The sequence below is a fragment of the Trachypithecus francoisi genome, unplaced genomic scaffold (assembly GCF_009764315.1).
Source record: "Trachypithecus francoisi isolate TF-2019V2 unplaced genomic scaffold, Tfra_2.0 Lachesis_group7, whole genome shotgun sequence".
Taxonomy (NCBI): Eukaryota; Metazoa; Chordata; class Mammalia; order Primates; family Cercopithecidae; genus Trachypithecus; species Trachypithecus francoisi.
In genome coordinates, this window is record NW_022681472.1 from 74,318,702 (window position 1) to 74,338,174 (window position 19,473).

A 19,473-nucleotide genomic window follows, 5' to 3' on the forward strand; every position below is an offset into this window, starting at 1 on the left:
GTTCTCAAGTAGGAAAATGAAAAAAAAATTCTTATGGTATATTTATACAATTAAACATTAACCACTGTATTAGTGGTAAAAATAAATGAGCTAAAACTTCATGTATTAATATGCATGTCTCAAAAACATAATGATAAACAAAATAATTGCAAGATACATGTAAGAATATTTTTTTAAAATTTTACAACATGCAAAACTATAGTATAGGTTATTTTAGGAAACTATACAAAAGATTACTTAATACATTATTTAATAGATATATACTGCCGGGCATGGAGGCTCACATCTATAATCCCAGCACTTTGGGAGGCCGAGGAAAGCAGATCACCTGAGGTCAGGAGTTTAAGACCAGCCTGGCCAACATGGTGAAACCCTGTCTCTACTAAAACTACAAAAATTAGCCGGGAGTGATGGCGGGTGCCTGTAATCCCAGCTACTCTGGAGGCTGAGGCAGGAGAATCGCTTGAACTCAGGAGGCGGATGTTGCAGTGAGCCGAGATCACGCCACTGCACTCCAGCCTGGGCAATAGAGCAAGACTCCATCTAAAAGAAAAAAAGAAAAACTGTCCAAACATAGTATGCAAGAGTAGTCTCTTTGCACCACTACCACATCCCTGTTGCACCCTCCCACACCCTGCTCTGTGTCCTGGGAAGCTGACCTCTAGGGATGGCATCAAAGAGCAAACTTGCCCTGTGACTCCCTGTTAGGCGCTATCAAGGGGAAACATGTGAAAGGAAGTACAGGGGAGGGAGATGAGGGTAGTATTCCCCTTGCTGGGGGTGCTCCCTGCTGGGTTGCAATGCACAAGCTACACTCATTGGCCAAAGACAATAGTTCCTTCCTATTCAGCTCTCTTTCCATGTTCTGGAAACTTACTCCTTCCCTTCACCCTTCAAGCTTTGGAGGGTACCACGCAAACCACAGGGCACTTCACCACTCCTCATTGACTTCCATCCATCCCGCTGCTCAGCCCTTGTAAATGACCCATTAAATATGACTGAATTCCTTTAAAGTCTCTTTCTTTTTTTTTTCTTTCTTTTTTATTGAGATGGAGTCTCGCTCTGTCACCCAGGCTGGAGTGCAGTGACACGATCCCAGTTCACTGCAACCTCTGCCTCCTGGGTTCAAGTGATTCTCCCGCCTCAGCCTCCCGAGTAGCTGGGATCAGAGGCGTGCATCACTGTGCCTGGCTAATTGTTTTGTATTTTTAGTAAAGATAGGGTTTCGCCATGTTGGCCAAGCTGGTCTGGAACTCCTGACCTCAAGTGATCCGCCCGCCTCGGCCTCCCAAAGTGCTGGGATTACAGGCATGAGCCACTGTGCCCGGCCTAAACCCTTTTTCAAAATCTCTTCTATATGGGCCACCTGTTTCCCATTGGGACCATGACTAACGGACATGTGATCCACAGTTGAAGAAAACAGAAAAAGATTTCGGTTGAGAACTGTGACTCCACAGATTAGCAACCTGAATTCTACTTTTTGTCTTTCATGGTCTATACCTGTTCTTTTCAATATAGTACCCACAAGCCACATAGGGCTCTTTAATTATAAAGTAATAAAATAAAAATTTTAGTTCCTCAGTCACACTAGCCAGTAGATACCATTTTGGACAGCACAATTATAGACCATGTCCATTGTCACAGAAAGTTCTACTGACCAGCACTGTTAGCCACCCAACATACTCCTCCATAATAAACATAAAGATTATTTCTACCTTTGGCTCTACCTTATCATCACAAGTGCAGCCCAGGTCAAAATCAGACTGAAGGTACATAATCCCTGGATAACTGGGTCTGGTAACTTCCTCTGGCATGGTTGGCCTGAAGGTATTAGTACGTAGGAGATGATTCAAACTTCCATGGGTCCCATTATTAGGAGCTGGCTTCAATCCCAGAAGATCTAATGAAAAGTAAGAAAAGGAAGCAGGTGCTTCTTACATCTTTTTGATGAGATATGGTAAGGTTTAAAAGCCTTCACCTTCTATGGGGTCTGAAAACTCTGAACACAAATCAGAATTGGACAAAACCAAATGTAGATGGCAGGCACCCCCTCCTTACCTCCTGAACCATTCTGGACTGACCACATCTTGCCACAGCTTTCTGAAATAGCCAAGTTCATTGCTTGACCATGAATAGAGAGAGAGATTCCCAAAAGAAAGAGTGAAGGAACAAGGCCTTGATTAACTATTGCCCATATCTGTGATAGTTACAACCCAAGGACCATCCATGTCAGTATCACTTTTTTCTGCACTTCTCTGGGACTGTTTAATTCCACCTTTTGAAATGAGACTTATAATCAATAGCTAACTAGAAGTCTGCCCTCTAATGACTCCACAGAAGTGTGGGGACATGAGGAGGCTTTGGCCCTGTCCCCTGAAGTGCCACTGAGCAATGAACAGGCTGATTTCATAGCAAATGAATGGTTGCCAAGTGCGTATTCAGTAACTTGCTTGAGCTCAGAGGCAGGACAGGGGAGAGCTAGCAGCCAAGATGGGAAAAGAACCCAGGAGACCCGACTTGCAGACTCCCCCTCTAACCACCAGACTGGCACTCCCTTACTAAATAGGAAAAGTTGTCCTCATTCAGCAACTAGAAGCTCAAGGAAGAAAAATAATTAAGAGCACATAAATAGCTGGCCAGGATGCAAGCTGGCAACATTTTTAACTGGGCTGCAATGTGAGAGATGGAGGTGGAGAGGGCTCTGTGCAGAACTCTTGCTTCATCAGGTCTCTGACCAGTGGTGTCAAACTGTAATGCTATGTTAGACCAGCCAGAGGCTGCCAACAGCAACACTATGAAAACGCCCCATTAGTCAACTGTTGAAGGAAGACAAAGAACCCTTAGAAGGGGATAATATTCTGTCTTTGAACCAATGGGCAAGTTACAATCTTTTGTGGGGAAGAGGAGGTGGTCCCAGAAAATAGACACCTCATTTCTTTCTCTGACATTGAGAAAGGTCATATACTAACTACAGATTGTTTCAATGGTTTTGATTAAATGAGTGACTTACCACACATAACATTGTAAAGTTCAATGTTTTCAAAGGGAGGTACTTTAGTCTTGTACTTAAATGTTGGGCCATAACCTACAAAAACAGTCTTCCAAAAGAAAAGAAAAACAAAAACAGTTAAGTATTGTTGGGTAGGAACCCTTCCTCTATTTATGACTACCATACAACTTCACTCACACCCCCATTACTTATCCTTTCGAAGAATCACTAAAACACAATTTCAATTCACAGTAGTGCCATCATACCTGCATACTGTTGACCTTGTTATCAAATCCGTGGTCTCCCTGGAAAAAGCATTTTCCTGACGGTTTCTTATAAACATCCAAAGGTTTCCTAAATTGAAACAATTTCATGATCAGTTAGGATTCCTCATGAAATTACTCTGATAAAAAGGTAATTTCAAGGTACAAAGAAACTCTAAGAAGGGGCTTTTGAAAGTCTATTTGTCTCTATTTTAATTGCATCCTTCTTGTGATGATGAAAAGAGGATCCTATTCTTTTCTCCAAGTGACTTTCCTTGACAGTTATTACAGGATAAATGGAGACCTGTGAACAGAAGTCATGATGCTTTCCTGGAACCTCGTGCTTACACCAAGTAGGGCACTTGTCAAAAGTCATGCTCTGCCTGTCTAGGTGCTTCACTAGCTCCAAGACTGTAAGATTCTCGACTCTAGGACCATGTTTGTCTGATTCATTTCTATGTACCCCTCCCTAGGCTCCGTGTCAAGAGGTAGTAGGCACTTTTAAAAAATGTGATGTCTCGCCTATTATATATCCGTAATAATTTAAAATTTAAAATAAAATAAATATATGATGTTTAAACAATGAATGGAGATCTATATTCTATAAAAATGTTTGCATGCAACTTTATCTATCAATATACAATACAACTAGAGTACAACCAAGCAGCCAACTTAACAGTAATCGTGACGTATCTGACAAAAGCATGGCCTCACCTAGACAACATCTTCATCTAGAAACAGAAAACAGAAATACTGTAGACATTAAGACTATCTGATCTTTCCTTTTGTGACAGAAGACACCTTTTGCAAAAGTGTCATGTGACCCTTTTCCAAAATAACTTTCATGTTTATTTAATACAAACATTTCCTAAGTACCTATGAGTACATAGCACTGAAAGTGCTTTGGGAAAACAAAAAATCTAACACATGGGTCTCCACCCTTGGAATAATAAGGGCTTAGGATAATAAGATATACGCATATAATACCTCAACAATGCAAGAAGAGTTCAATTTAAAAGATGTACTGTTAACCAACATGCCTGCTTTTGGGCTACACTAATTTGCCCAACTGTCATCATCTTTCACTTAACTTCTACTCAGCTCCCATGTTTTTGCCATTTGAACCTACTACCTGCGCCAGTGTGACCCCTTCCAAGCTGCCCCACACACAAAAGGGAGCACATACTCAGCCAATTAATTCTTCAGGAGCACATACTTAGCCAATTAATTTCAGTCACATCCCTGTAAATTCTCCATGAGGATTTCCCACAACTATTTTAAAAGACTCCAATAATTCCTGTTCTTCATACATCTTTCTTCATAATCCCACATATTTAACTCTAAGTACACCCCGGAAAATTACAGCATGATATTTATATCTCTCTCCCATGTGTCTCTCTAAGTGTCCCATACTTATACAAGTTTCTAGAGTTCTAAGTTCTTCTTAGAACTTAGAGTTTCTAAATATTTTCTTGTTATCTTCTCTCTCTTGCAAACCAGTACCTAGCTGGGGTGCATGTGGCAGTTGTTCAATTATTGAGATAGACAAATTCACAGCACTTTTCTTAAGCAGAAAGTTGGAGTAAGAGTGAGTGGGAAACAGCTACTTCCAGGTCTCTGTGAAAATGGATAAATCTTTAATAATTAACTCATTGTAAGTTGTTAGAGCCTCCAGACATGTCCTAGACCACATTCAAAAGCAAAGAACCTTCTCTTCAACATTGGAGAGTCTTTTGTAGTTCAACAGAAGGCAAACATCGGGAATATTTAAAGCAATGTAAAAAGTGCCCACAGCCGGGCGCGGTGGCTCAAGCCTGTAATCCCAGCACTTTGGGAGGCCGAGATGGGCGGATCACGAGGTCAGGAGATCGAGACCATCCTGGCTAACACGGTGAGACCCCGTCTCTACTAAAAAATACAAAAAACTAGCCGGGCGAGGTGGCGGGCGCCTGTAGTCCCAGCTACTCGGGAGGCTGAGGCAGGAGAATGGCGTGAACCCGGGAGGCGGAGCTTGCAGTGAGCTGAGATCCGGCCACAGCACTCCAGCCTGGGCGGCAGAGCGAGACTCCGTCTCAAAAAAAAAAAAAAAAAAAAAAAAAAAGTGCCCACAATAACAGAGTTTTTAACGTTAACATTTTCTGAAGTCCTCTATAAATATTGCTACAAGCAAAGTCTCAACAACTGAGATCAAATCAGCCCAATATACTAGGGCAAGGTCCCATTTATACTTTTGACTTACCCAAGTAGTAAGAATAGAGGTTTGAACGTAAATTCAAAGAAAGAAAGAGACACACACACACACACACACACAGATGCACCGACAGACTACAAAGAGACACCACGACGCTGAGACCCAGAACATAGAGATATGTTGTCTCATCACTGATGGTTTACGTAGCCCACAAAATTTTTGGAAACAGTGAGATTTCCAACTGATATTTCTTTCAGCGATGACTAAGGATGATAAAATATTTCCAGTTGCCAAAAGGGTGGTTGTGGAAATGAGAAACAGAAATAGCCCATATACCAGATACCTTGCAACATGCCATCTACGTTCCACCAATAAATGGATATCCTCAATTCTTCTGTTGTTGGCGTAGTGCAAACGTTTAGGAAGGTGCTGTTTCAAGTAAGGCTTAAAGTGCTGATCCGGTTTTTTACACTGAAATAGAAATGGAAATCAGACTTTAGATGGAATGTCTTTTGGAAAAATTCTCACAAATTATTTCTCTAGAAAGCTGAAGGAGATTTTAAGCCTAACTAAAGGTTAGTTAGTGAATAAATGAAATTTGTTTCTATCAAATAATGTACACTGAAAACAAATAGATTCAAAAGAGATTAAGTAACCTTGGAGATGACATGACAGGCTATCTGAGGAGAGTTAGGAATTTCAAGATGTATTCCTGGCTTGTGAGACCATCGCTAAGAGCAATTCACACTCCTAGGCCTTTCCCAACTCCTTCAAGTCAAGCGGTTGAGGGCGGGGTGTCAGTGGGAGGGGAGGAGCACGTAGGTTTAGGCTTATCTGATTAGATGCTCTTGTGCTATTAAGGTCGCTACCCAGCATCCGGGAACAATGGAGCAGAGTGGGTGGGCAGTTCTGGTTCAGAGAAAGTAAAGATTTGTTTAATCATGAATGAATACTTTTCAGTTCTAATGGAAGGATCAGATAGTCTCCCTTTGTATCATTGCCAAGACCATTAGGGAGGCTGCAGCTGACCACAGGCCAGAAGTTTTGAAAGCTCTTAAGGAAACAAATATACAGGATGGCAGGGCAGTGAGGAAAGTGCTCCTCCTGCCCCTGGCCCGGGGGAGTCACACACAGGAGGAAGGCTGCTCCAGGGGCAGAGACCTGGGGAGGGTAGAGGCGGGACAACTGGCAACACTTACCGTGAGATTGGCAATAATGGCTTTGGGGTCGTCTGTTCAAAGAGAGGAGAAAGATTTCAGAAGAAATAACAATCTTTACCAAGAGAAATCGTTTTTGCAGCAAGATACTCAATTCCTTCTCCTTCCGTCCCACAGAAGACTAACACTTTAGTGTTTTGTTTGAAAGATAAATAATTGTGTGTGGGTATTCAACATTTCAGTTATTGAAATGCAGCTAAGCAAGTGGAACAAATCCTACAGTAAACTGCCCTCCTAGGTCCAGTTCTGCTCTTCTGGAGGGAATTCCTCCTTCCATAGCACCAGGATACTGCTAGGTAAATTGCTTCTTATTTTAAGTTCCCCTTAATGGTTCCCCTCAAGACATAGTTTATTTGCAGTTTGACCTCAGGAACTAAACTGGGCATTTGGGGCTTTTAATGTAACTTCTTATTTATCTGCAGATTTTTGAAACAAGTCTTCACCCACTTTAAGAATAAACTTCTAATCCATTGAGTTATTTTTTAAAAGAGAGTTTTGTTTCCCTAGTTATATCCTGGGCGTAATTACATAGGTAGCCGCACCTCTCCAGTCATAGACACACACGTGCATGCACCTCCTTTGTTTTCAATAGCATCAAGTAAAAGATTTTAGTCAATACTTGGAACTAGCTGAAAGCAAAACTATGTAAATGATGGCTGTGCATAAACTGTGGACAGGTTTATATTATCTGAAGCTCCCCTTTTGGGCGGAATGTGGGGAGAAAGAGGAGATTGTAGGTTGCTTGGATTTTGTTTTGTTTTCAGGAAGTTTGCTTCAGTATGTTATTACAGAATCAGCAGAAAATGAAAGTTGTGTTCAGAAGAGATAGCAACTATCACGAGGCAGCCCTCCCTGGCATCTAAATACCAGTGGAGCGGGCCTTATCTGTATCACGTGCTGCTGTATCCCTGGGCCTGTGCAGAGCAGACACTCAATACACATTTGTTAATAAATATTTGTTCATATTCATCAAAAATGCATGAATAAACTTGCCTTGGGGTATACATATACAGACTCCAAGAGTATTTTCAGAATCTTAGTTCTAAAGCTTGAAAATCAAAACTAAAATGTGTATTCCATTGGCCTTAATTGCATCTCTTACTGGAAAGCAAATAAGTAATAATGAAATAAAAATAGCCCAAATAGATTTCATACTATGTGCCTGTCTTTCTATAAGAGCTTTGCAGGTAGCCAGACGCAGTGGCTCACGCCTGTAATCCCAGCACTTTGAGAGGCCGAGGTGGGCGGATCACAAGGTCAGGAGATCGAGACCATTCTGGCTAACACAGTGAAATTCTGTCTCTACTAAAAATACAAAAAAATTAGCCAGGCGTGGTGGTGGGCGCCTGTAGTCCCAGCTACTTGGGAAGCTGAGGCAGGAGAATTGCTTGAACCAGGGAGGCAGAGGTGCAGTGAACCAAGATGGAGCCACTGCACTCTAGCCTGGGCAACTCAGCAAAACTCCATCTCAAAAAAAAAAAAAAGAGAGAGCTTTGCAGGCACTTTCTCTCTGGTCATTCACAATAACCCTGGGAGGTAAATGCTGTTCAAATCCTCACTAAGCCAATGGGTTTTCAGAAGGAGGAGGAGTTGGCACTCTGGCACTCAAGCAATCTGATTGAGCAAGCCAGGCCTCATAAATCATATTCCTCAAAGGGACGAAATAGAGTAAGTTCATGGTCTTTGACAATGAAGAAAAGTAAATAGCATGTACTCAGGTAAGTCCCAGAGAATTACTAGGAAATATCCAATGCCGGAGTCCACGCTGGGGACATCAATCCTTCCATTCTGAAGAACTCTTTCTTTTCAGGCTAACAGTCTTCATTTTGTGTGAACAAAGGGCAGTGGTTCAGCTAATCTGGCTTCAAATCTCAGACCTGCAACTTACTAACCATCATCCTTGAAGCTAGTTCCTTCACCCCTCTCTGAGCCTTGATTTCTACTGTCTATAAAAGGGATAGTGATACTTATCACACAATGCTATTAAAATAATTAAATAAGTGTGTGTGTGTGTGTGTGTGTGTGTATAAAGCTTACACTTTCCCATCTGGGATCAGCAGAGTCTCAGAAATAGTGGTATGACTAAGACATCATCATCATTTCCAACCTTTATATAGCTTCGACTATGTGCTAAGCACTGATCTAAATTACGTAAACACAATCTCTTATTTAATCTTCCCAACAATCCTTACATTGCAGATGAGGAAGCAGAGGTACAGGGTGCTCACATGGTGAATACCGAGCAGAGCTGAGATATGAATCCAGACATCTGTGCCTGTCACCACCCCATGCTACTGTCTCCCACAAAATGAAACCACATTGGAAAGTGTTTTTGTAAGGTTCAAAGCTTTTCATCATTGACAGTTATGATTTCATGGGCCATGGGAAGTTTTTTTTTTCCCTCCAAACCAACCTCCCTATTACATGTACTAATGTCAGAAATACTGTTAAAAATAGAGAAAATCTTTTTTGCATAGCCCTGAAGTGCAAATACTAAAATCAAGGGGTGCCATAGTGACTGTGTCCTGTCTAACTGAGGGCAGAAAAGGGAGAACACAGGAGCAGGAAAGGTCATGGAGGAGAGGGCAGAAACACCCACATTTTGTTTATTTCACAACATTGCCTGGAGCTGACCTTGGAACACTTCCATTTGTGTTGACTCAGGAACATAGTTAGGAAAAAACTTAATTTTCCAAAGCTGTAAGGTTGGTGTCAATGGTTTATTAATCCCAAGGCTAAAAACCTTAAAGAATTTTTTTTCAAAGTGTGACATAACCTCAAGAAAACTATGGACTTCTCAAAGGCTGTGTAGACAGCACCTAAAAATCTTAGTCCACAAATTAAGTTTGTATCAGTGGTAGATCATAACCGGAACATGTAAAACATAAGTGACAAGATTATCCCTGTTCATTCTTATTTCTAATCTTTCACCTGCCACTTCCCAAGGGCTTAATATTTTTTCCTACTAGGTTCTATCAGTCATTTTTACAAAGAGAATGGGCTCTGTTCCACAAGGCTCCCAGGAACTCTCACAGTCTAAATGTGGTTCTTCCAACCCCTACACAGATCCTCCAGTTTTGGCTATAAAGGACCAGCCTGAACTTCTTATTGAAAAAATTCTTATCTTATAAACAGAAGTTTGCGGTCATGAACATGCTTCAAACTAAATGCAATTTCCACATGATAAGAATAAGAGCAAATATTTATAAAATGCTACTATGTGCCAGGAACCACTCTAAGCAATATGCATAGATTAATTTCTACAGATAGCTGCAGCATTTATCATCCCCATTTTTCAGAAGAAAAAACTGAGGCTTAGAGTTTAAACGACTTATTCAAGGTCATTCAGCTAAGTGATAGCAGAGCCAGAATTTTTACCTAAGTATTTTAGCTTTAGAAAACAAGCCCTTACCTATTCCATTGTATTACCACTCTAACCACTTAATGTTTTAAGAATCAACTTACATTTAGGATTATTGCTAAATTTGGATCGAATTCTTCCTAGAGTTCCAGGCACTAAAGTAATATCATCCACATTAGTTAAGTAATTACTCAAGAACTCAGTTCTATCACACGTGACATCTTCCATTCCTATGGGGAGGGAGAAAAAAGAGTATTTTCAGGCAATATTGAAACGAAAATCTTAACATAGACACTAAAGATAACATCAGGCATCTCTTTAGTTAGTTTTCAATAACTTAATGGGAAGAGCCCTGACTTTTGAGATTTTTGTATTTGACTTTAAATGTTTTAAGGCTTCTCTGTATAATCTTTTCTCTAGACTTTTACTTAGCCATGTCATCTTGCAAGCACAGAAGGGTGAAAATGCATTACATTTTAAGTCATTCAGCCAGAACAGCAAGACAAAGGAAGCCACCATGATTTAAACAACAACAACAACAATAAACACAACTATTTACAGAGTCTTTGTGAAAAAGATCTATTCTTTTAAAAAAAAAAAAAAAAAAAAAACCCTAGATTGCTTCAAACTCTTCCCAGTTGGGGGAGGTATAAATGGAATATACAGTTCTGCATCTCTTACAAAATGGCATTTTCCAACTCTCTAATATATCTCCTGTCTTGAGTACATAATCACCAGTCCTCACTGTCTCCACTGGTGGCCTTGGATGTTACTGACAAAACAATACTGGCAACAAGAGATGAGAAAGAAAAATGTCAGTTCCAATGACCACCCAAACTGAAAAACAAAATAACATTGAAAACAAGTTGTAAACAATGTAATTAGTCAGAACTGAAAGCTAGCAACTAAAGCACAAGAAGGTTCTAGGTAGGGAATTTTTTAAAACAAATATTTCTCCTCCACCCCAAGATTTGTTGTGTGTCCTCATCAAGGAAAATTCCTTTATCAAAATGCTTTTATTTAAAACATTGTTGTAAACTCAAATCTTAGCATCATAGACTATGGAGGCTACTAGAGACCTTATTGAAATGTATGAGATGACCTGGAACATTTTAATATATTGCTCAGTACAATTAAACATATGAATATTCTCTAACAGGGAAAATAATCCTGTTGGAGAATACTCATATATTCATATCTGTAAAGGATGCCCTAAAGTTTTAAAATAAGGAAATACAACCCGAGTACCCCAGATCTGGTAAAATTCAAATAATCACCTCCTGGGATCCCAGATCCAGAACCTTCCCTTGTTTAATACAAATTGGAATGAAAAGCAAGAAAAAACACACAGCATAAAGATTATATATCTTGCACTGTAACAGCTAAACCCTTAGGCAGAAAAATAGAGCAATGAAGAGCTGCTATGTTTTAGTACAATGTTCGTCCAGGAAGGGAAAGTCCCCAAATACATATTAATAGAGGGCTGAAAGCCTCTCCCATTTGTTTTATTTCTAGGAAGTCCCTTATGCCACCCCAAATGTGAACAATCCCACTTACGTTAGAAGTCCATCAGGCACTGTGCTAAGTGCTCCTTAAGCATCACCAGCCTTCACTCTGCAAACTAACTTTGCGGAGGGGTGCTAATGTTCTCGCCTGACAGATGAGGAAACTGAGACTTGGAGAGGCCACAAAAGGTGTACAGCGTCATGCAGATGTTAAGTGACACAGTGCAATTTGAACTCCACTAAAATTCATTCTGACTCCAAAGACCATGCCCTAAAACACTAAACCATACCACCTTTTAAGAAGGAGGTGCTGTACACTTTGGGAGGCCAAGGGGGGCAGATCACCTGAGGCCAGGAGTTCGAGACCAGCCTGGCCAACATGGTGAAACCCCATCTCTACTAAAAATACAAAAATTAGCTGGGCCTGGTGGCAGGTGCCTGTAATCCCAGCTACTCAGGAGGCTGAGACAGGAGAATCACTTGAACCCGGGAGGTGGAGGTTGCAGTGAACGGAGATGATACCATTGCACTCCACCTTGGGCGATGGGAGTGAAACTCCATCTCAAAAAAAAAAAAAAAGAAGAAGAAGAAGTGCTGTAGTTGTCCCAAACCAAATGGATCTACTCATCGTGGAAGCCTGCACACTAATAAGCCAAGGTTTTAACCTATCCATGACCTTTACAATGCCTCAGCACATGACTCATTGGGACCCTTCTACTTAGACGTCTGGCTCCAGCACGTGAGCAAATGCTCTTGACACCTCTGGGCAATTTAAATTGGATCAGCTTTGACGCATGCTCCAACTTCTCTGACCTGTGTGTAGCTCTCCACCAAGCCAAACGCATGGAGCGTGACTTTGCAAAGGGTTACATCTAGCCCACTCAAGAGGAGAAAGTTAATCCCTTTAGCTTTTTTTTTTTTTCCCCCTAATTTCTCATAGATCTTCTACGACATTCTAGGAAGACTTTCAGGACCAGAGCTAGGAAGATTTGTCTGCCATTCTTAACAGAACTGCCAAAGAGTCAGCCAATTTTCATCTTCCAAACTCCACTAGAAGGGAGAAGCCCCAAATTCCAACATTATTGTTTCAATCTAATAGTTCCGGAATACAGGAGACACTCTCTAGAACTGAGTCTGCATGTCTCTGAGTCCCCACCCCCCGCCCAGCTCTATAGTCACATAATGTTTATGATGCTCTTGATCTCCTCAAAGAACTGGTCATAAATTTTTCTACTTCATAAAGTGATTTAGAAGAACTACTTCCTATAATGCTTCTTCCTCTCTTTATCAGTCATCTGAATCACAGCAGGGCCTTCTGGTTTGGACCTTGACTTCCCTCGGTGGATTCAGGGAAATTATTTGACTTACATGCCACTTCTCTGACAAGAATCCTATGTCTCTGCTTCTTTATCATATTTGGATGTATTTTTTAACCATATAAACTCCATGGGCTCCTTTTGGGGATGTGGCTGGCAGGGATAGGGGATTATCACCTGATATGTCACATTCACAGAAGAAGTTATTAATATCACAAGTAAACTGTCTGTATCACTTTAATAAGAGACAGATTTTTGTAGAAAGGTCTTTCCTGCAAATAACAGAAATATATAAGAAGTCCCAGCTTTTGATCAAAATGAACCCAGGGATCTCTCAGGTCATCTCATACTTTTGATTCATGACCTGATTTCTATCCCCATCTTAAAGGAAGGGGAAAGGAGGTTAAGAATGGAATCTTGGCTTCTAAGGCAAGGATTATTTTCCTCAATATGATCAGAAACATTATCCATCTATCCTATTAGCAAAGAAAAAACAAAGCTTTACCATGGTCTCCTACAAAGATGACATTGACACACCGATGCAGTTTTAGTTGTTTCAGTCCATCCATTAATTGCCCCACAATTTTGTCAATTTCCCTCAGAGGATTTGTCATCTGGGAAAAAGAAGCAAGTTAGTCCCCACAGGGTTTTCTTTCTTTCCCTTTCAGTCTCTCATAGATCTTCTACCCCTAGAACATTTTGGAAAGAAAACTTCCGGCCCAGAGGCAGAGCTTTGTCTGGGGGGATTTACCTGCCATTCTTAATGGAAATCTGGTCTAAGCACATTATATTTGTATTCTTTTGAGAGAATTAAAACCTCTCCTCATCCAATCCCTTTAAAGATTCTTTGATATAAAAATGTCAAAAATATTGTTAATGAAAATTCTGTAAGAGAGAAAATCGACTTTCTAAAATGTGACAGCATCCTTTAAATCCAAGAGTTTTGATGACAGAAAGTCAGATGGACAGTTCCCTAAGTGAAATCACATTAGATTTTGAATCATGGCAAGAAGATAGACATTAAGTGAATGCGAAGCTGTTCTGAGGTTAAAATCATAACCTTCCACTGGATAATAAATTAGAATATCACTAATACAATGAGATCCATCTTGTTCTAAGTAATTTAACTGTTGGCGTCTGAAAGCAATAGATTCTTAACAGAAGAACCTATTCTAAGAAATAAGTTATTACTTCTCACTTTAGTTCTTTTAAAGCTGATTTTGAGTGAAACAAGAATCCATAAGAGTCCTAACTTAAACAGAAGTGAACCATGAGTTTGTTCTAGAAGGTTTCTTCTTTTTAACAAAATATGAAAACCCAATTCTTTCCTGAAGACCATTTCCAAAGCCTAAGAAACATTATCCATCTCTCATTTTCTTACTTCAAATGGAAGTTTCTAGCAGCATGAATGTTCTCACATACTAGAGGCTCTCCGTCTCCCTTTCATCTTTAGCTGTGCAATGGAAAGATTTTTAAGAAACATCTCATCAGACGAAGAATAGAAAGATACAGGGAGTATATTTAGATGAAATTTTATAGCTTAGCTCACAATCACATACATATACCCAAGATGATTAAGATAAGAACAGAAGGGATGTGAATATTATTTTTACTCAGACACATAATATCATCTTCCACTAGCATCTTCTCAGATGACTCAAGACCTTTCCTCTTATTATTTCATTAGGGAAATCAGATGTAAACTTTTGTTTTATTCTTCATGACAGGAGTCAGGATTTCAAGTCCTATCCCAAGGAGGAAGTCACAGTTGAAAGTTTCAGAAAGAGATGTGTAATATAATCGGAAGGGACTAATAGGTGTGGAAGAAAGTGGTATTTGCTTCCGAGAAAATCATGCTCTCCTCGAAGATCTCTGTCTAGATAAAGAAATACCAAATGCACAACATGTTTTGATCTTTGGCAATGACTTATTTTCCTTTACTCAGCAGGATGACTCAGGTAAAATCCAGAACCTACTTCTTTTAGGGATCAGTTCAGAGGATCACAAATAAGATACTGCCTCAGAGGTATTCAAAGGTTTTAGTAAAAGCAACAACCGATAGGCTCTTTTGAACATACTGGGAAGAGTAGACATTACTTGTAGAAATTACATACAACTCTATCCGCCCATTATTTTCTCTTTCTTTCTGTCTTAGCTATTTCCTTCTCTACAATCTACACCTTTTCTGATCTCTGAAGGTGCAGACCCCTAATCTAAGCCAACTTCCTATTGAGTTCTAATCCACATTGTCTTTGAGAATACTCCCTTTTACCTTGCAGGGTTGTTCTCAAGAACCAGGGCCACAAACCATGTGACTGATTCTGTGAATAAGCACAAACAAAACCAATCTTAATAGTCACTCCAGCCTAAATGTTAATACTAGTTTTAGGGCAACTAACTCTTAAAAAAAAGGATAAGACTTCTTTTTTTCTGTCATGTTGAGTTCAGGCAGTCTTCACATCACTGTTAACCTCTGAAGCACCACATTCTTCTGGACTCAAAGCCAAGGTCAACGCACCAGAGTTTTCTAAAACTTGCTCAGCCGATTTTCCAACCAAGGCACTGAAGGCAACTTTCAACTCAGACCTGCCCGCCACAAAGCTTTGGAACAATAGATAAACTTACTTTGTCCTGATGAGTTTCCGCAGCATAATGATCCATCCTATGTATTTTTCTTCTTCTTTTCTTTGGAGGAGCAACTGGTCTTTCCTGTCTCCTCTTAGGGGCAACTTTCCTCTTAGGTCTCTTAGCCGGAGTAAAAGTTGAGCCATAACTACTCTCCTGTACTGGCGGATAGAGATGGCTGGACTCAGAAGTCGTCTGTCCCTCTGAGTCAGATATAAAGCTTACACTTTCCCATCTGGTATCAGCAGAGTCTCAGTTAGAATAACTAAGTCTCCTTAAGTGAGAAAAAATTGGAATGAGGGATGGATGCTTAGAGGAACTCCATGGAGAGAAGCCTCCTAAATTGATGTTGATGCTGCTGTCACAGCTTCTTCGCTGAGAACAAGAATCCAATTCAAGAAAATCTAGTCATGTGGGTTTCTTTTGGCTGATATTTATGGATGTATGTGAAGGTGGCATTAGACAAGCTCTGTATTCCATAACTCCTGCATTAGGGAAAGACTAGTTTTTGGTTATGAAAAGCTCTCCATTTATAAAGAACTAACTTAAAAGTAGGCCAAATACTAGCCACTTGGTCATTTCAAGATGACAATGAGGTTCATGTAAGTGTTTCCAATTCAGAATCTGACAGGTATCTTTCTGTTCACGCCAGCAAGTATGTCAAAGCAACTGTCACCTTCATTGGCAAGGATCCAGTGAAAAATTTTAAAACCAAGGATGGAATGAAACATAAATAATAAGCAATCCTCCTTAATCATAAATGTACTCCCACAAATCAGGATTTTCAGCAGGAGAGAACTCACTGACAACTGAGGTTTTTAGTACAGAGGAACTCTAAGTTAAAGTCTCTTTTAAAATTGGTAAAATCTAAAAAGTCATCAAAAAGTCATCTCTTTTTTGTCTTGGTATACACAGACCAAGAAAGAGTCTACTTATGCTCTTGCTATCAGAAACCTGCTTTTAAGGGGAGTTGCATGCTATGGATTTTGTTTTGAAAATCCAGAGAGCAGTAAAGTCGACACATAAACTGAAGATAACCTTTTGGGATTTCCAAATGCTGGAGGAAAAACAGGCCCCTGATTTGCTGATGGTGCAAAGGTGAATTAAAGCAGCAAGCCTTGCTGTCTACCTCACTGACTTCTCTTGGGAGGACTGTCTTGAGAGCCATTCAGATGCAGGAAGGGGCAGGAGGAGGAACAATGTTAGTGTATCCAAGAAGGGGAACATCTGCCATGCGATTTCACTGTTTCCAGGGCAAGCCACGGCAAAGGCACTTCTGTTTCTGTCTCATCCTCTCTCTCCACTACAGCGATCAAAAGACAGCCCCAAAGACTTTGGTTTTGTTTGTTTGTTTTTTTAATGCTCCTAGTTTTAGGCAAATCTCCATAAGAAAAGCAGCAAAAGTAAAAGAGGATTTTCCATTTCATGGTCACTGAATACATTCTGCTAGCGTTCAAGTCGGCCCATCAAACTCTATGCCATTTGCAAGAGACCTCAACATTCCAAAGACTCTAAAGGTGAGCCCTTCCAATTGCAACAGGTTAGAGGAGCAAAAGAGTAGGGTTTAGTCAAACTGGGTTTTCATCCAGTGATTATATTGCATGTATTTCCTTCTTCAAATGTTAGAGGTAGATGAGAGCTAGGTTTTCACTGACCAGCCACTTTAGCCTGAATTTAGAAATTTTAGCCTGAGGTTATTAAGAGGATGGGAGGTACAGGTGCAAATTTCCCTGCATTTCAGGATACTTTGCCATCTGAAGGTAGAGACTAGCCAGCCAAAGCTCTGACTCTAGGCCCGGAAGAGCAGCCGAACAAGGGGTCACAGAAAAAGCATAGAAGGTCAAAAAGAAAAAGATTGCGCCAATAATCAAAAGCAAGCATATTTTTTAACATTCACCATTACACTCTGAAACCAGGAGCAATACACCATTTCTTGAAGCTATTAGCTCAATGTTTGGTCATCTCATTTAATAGCTTTTGAGAATCATCCTGAAAAAATGTGTACTCAAATATTTAGCAAATAAAGCACAAATTTCAACTGAATTCATCTTATTGTAGCATATAGCATTTTGCTAGTGAAAATCATTTCAATGAAATTTCAAATATGTTATTTTCTTATATGTAAAAGATATGTTACTGATTTTAAAATAATCTTTCAACCAGTATGTTATAATCTTTTCATGTATAGTAAGTGTAAATAATGATATACAGGTAGGCATATAGGATACATAGGTATATAAACCAATTAGCTTACAATAGAAGAGAACTTTTGCTGACTTGCTTTGGTTTCATGTTTTAAAAGTGTAAACAATTTTGTTTTCCTTTCAGTTAAAATAAGATTCCTAGAACCAGATGAGAAATAATTGAAATCTGAAAATATCCTTTCCCTTATGAGAAGAAAATGACCAGGTTATCAGATTATCATTACTGAAGATATACTCCAAGATACCCAATTGGAATGAGGGATGGATGAGTTTACCCAGTAGACATATGAAAATACCCTAGCTGCAATAAGTAGTAATACTGAAAAAAACATAACATGAATACTTTCAACTCTTAATTCAAAGGTACTATAGGAAAAATCCCTGTTTATATATTTATGAGCAACCCTGGGCATAGAGAAATTATTATAGGAAATTAAAGCATCCTGTATCCTGCTTCATTTATTCCTACTCAGTACTTTCCAAAAAAACGTGTTTGTTTCTTAATTCACACAAACATATACTTTCATGCATGTAATTGTAACTGAACTACACATATTAGAAACCCAAAGATGTTTATTGATTAGGAACATTTATCATCAAACCATATAACTTTTAAGGTTTGAGTTATACCTCACCTGTATTATTAAAAGCCAACTTTTGCCATAAATAAAATGTTCTGTATAATTTGAACATAGTTATTAACTAACCACTTTGCTTATCTCCTGGACTGAAGGAGGGTTAAATGGTTCCACGGAAGGAACTGTGATCTAGGAGTTAAAAGTTCTGTGGTGCTGTCTTCAAATTCTCTACTTAGCAGTCAAGCGAAAGTACCAGAGTCCTACTTTTAAAAGAATGGCTATACCAATCCCTGTTTTGCTTACCCCACAGGTTCTTTGAGGGGATATTATTACCCAAGAAGTCAAACTTTTTAGTAGGGAACGTGGAACTGCTTAGGTGTTTTGTTTTGTTTTGTGAACATTTTGATAAAATGTGGTTCGTTTTGTTCCCTTTAGGTGAATCTCCAAGAAAGTCATCCTAAAGATAAAATAGCCATTCTTCCTTCGGTGTTCTTTACCGGCATCATGCATGCAGATGTTTATCTCATTTTATCATTTGTTTCACAATCATACAAGATGGGTTAAACTTCAAAGGGACAGAAAAAGAGCATCTGACTTATATAAGTTTAATGATTTAAGACAAACTAAGAATGATTTTACGTAGCTATTACTTACTAGTGCTTAAATAAATCACCTCTGTATTGATGTCAAAGCATTCAGAAACACTTATGACTCCTTGGTTACATGCTGCAATTTGTCAAAAATACTTAAAGCAAGATATGTTTACCTGTATCTCTAATTCATCTGAAAACAATGAACTTAATTATAGTCAGCAGTATGCTATGGGTTACTAGGCTACTTAAATATTTAAAAATACATAAAAGTTTAGACTTGCAAACTCCATTTTTTACTGTCTATGCTGAAATGTGGGAACGTTTCTAGCCATTCCTTTCCCACCTTCTGAATTTGAAATTATACTGGATACTACCTTACAGATTGCCTTCCACGATGATGGCTGAGTGTTTGATAAAAATATGTCACCCTCGGCTGGGTGTGGTGGCTCATGCCTATAATCCCAGCACTTTGGGAGGCCAAGGCAGGTGGATTACCTGAGGTCAGGAGTTCGAGACCAGCCTGGCCAACATGGCAGAAACCTGTCTCTACTGAAAATACAAAACTTAGCCGGGCATGGTGGTGCATGCCTGTAATCCCAGTTACTTGAGAGGCTGAGACAGGAGAATCACT

General features: G+C 39.6%; 1 protein-coding gene across 10 annotated transcripts in view; it reads right to left on the reverse strand.

The window, feature by feature from the left end:
* ENPP2 (ectonucleotide pyrophosphatase/phosphodiesterase 2) overlaps nucleotides 1-19,473 on the reverse strand; it is a 131,474-nt gene that overhangs the window by 24,026 nt on the left and 87,975 nt on the right. For 4 of the 10 annotated variants that reach the window (XM_033202466.1, XM_033202468.1, XM_033202473.1 and 1 more), the window contains exons 12-19: nucleotides 15,468-15,623; nucleotides 13,348-13,456; nucleotides 10,126-10,251; nucleotides 6,643-6,674; nucleotides 5,787-5,914; nucleotides 3,256-3,343; nucleotides 3,011-3,098; nucleotides 1,716-1,900 (exon numbers count right to left, since the gene is read on the reverse strand). In XM_033202466.1, the coding sequence (XP_033058357.1) occupies nucleotides 1,716-1,900; nucleotides 3,011-3,098; nucleotides 3,256-3,343; nucleotides 5,787-5,914; nucleotides 6,643-6,674; nucleotides 10,126-10,251; nucleotides 13,348-13,456; nucleotides 15,468-15,623 (912 nt within the window). The remainder of the gene's footprint in view (nucleotides 1-1,715; nucleotides 1,901-3,010; nucleotides 3,099-3,255; nucleotides 3,344-5,786; nucleotides 5,915-6,642; nucleotides 6,675-10,125; nucleotides 10,252-13,347; nucleotides 13,457-15,467; nucleotides 15,624-19,473) is intronic. The other 6 variants (XM_033202470.1, XM_033202471.1, XM_033202475.1 and 3 more) reach the window with 2 other exon arrangements.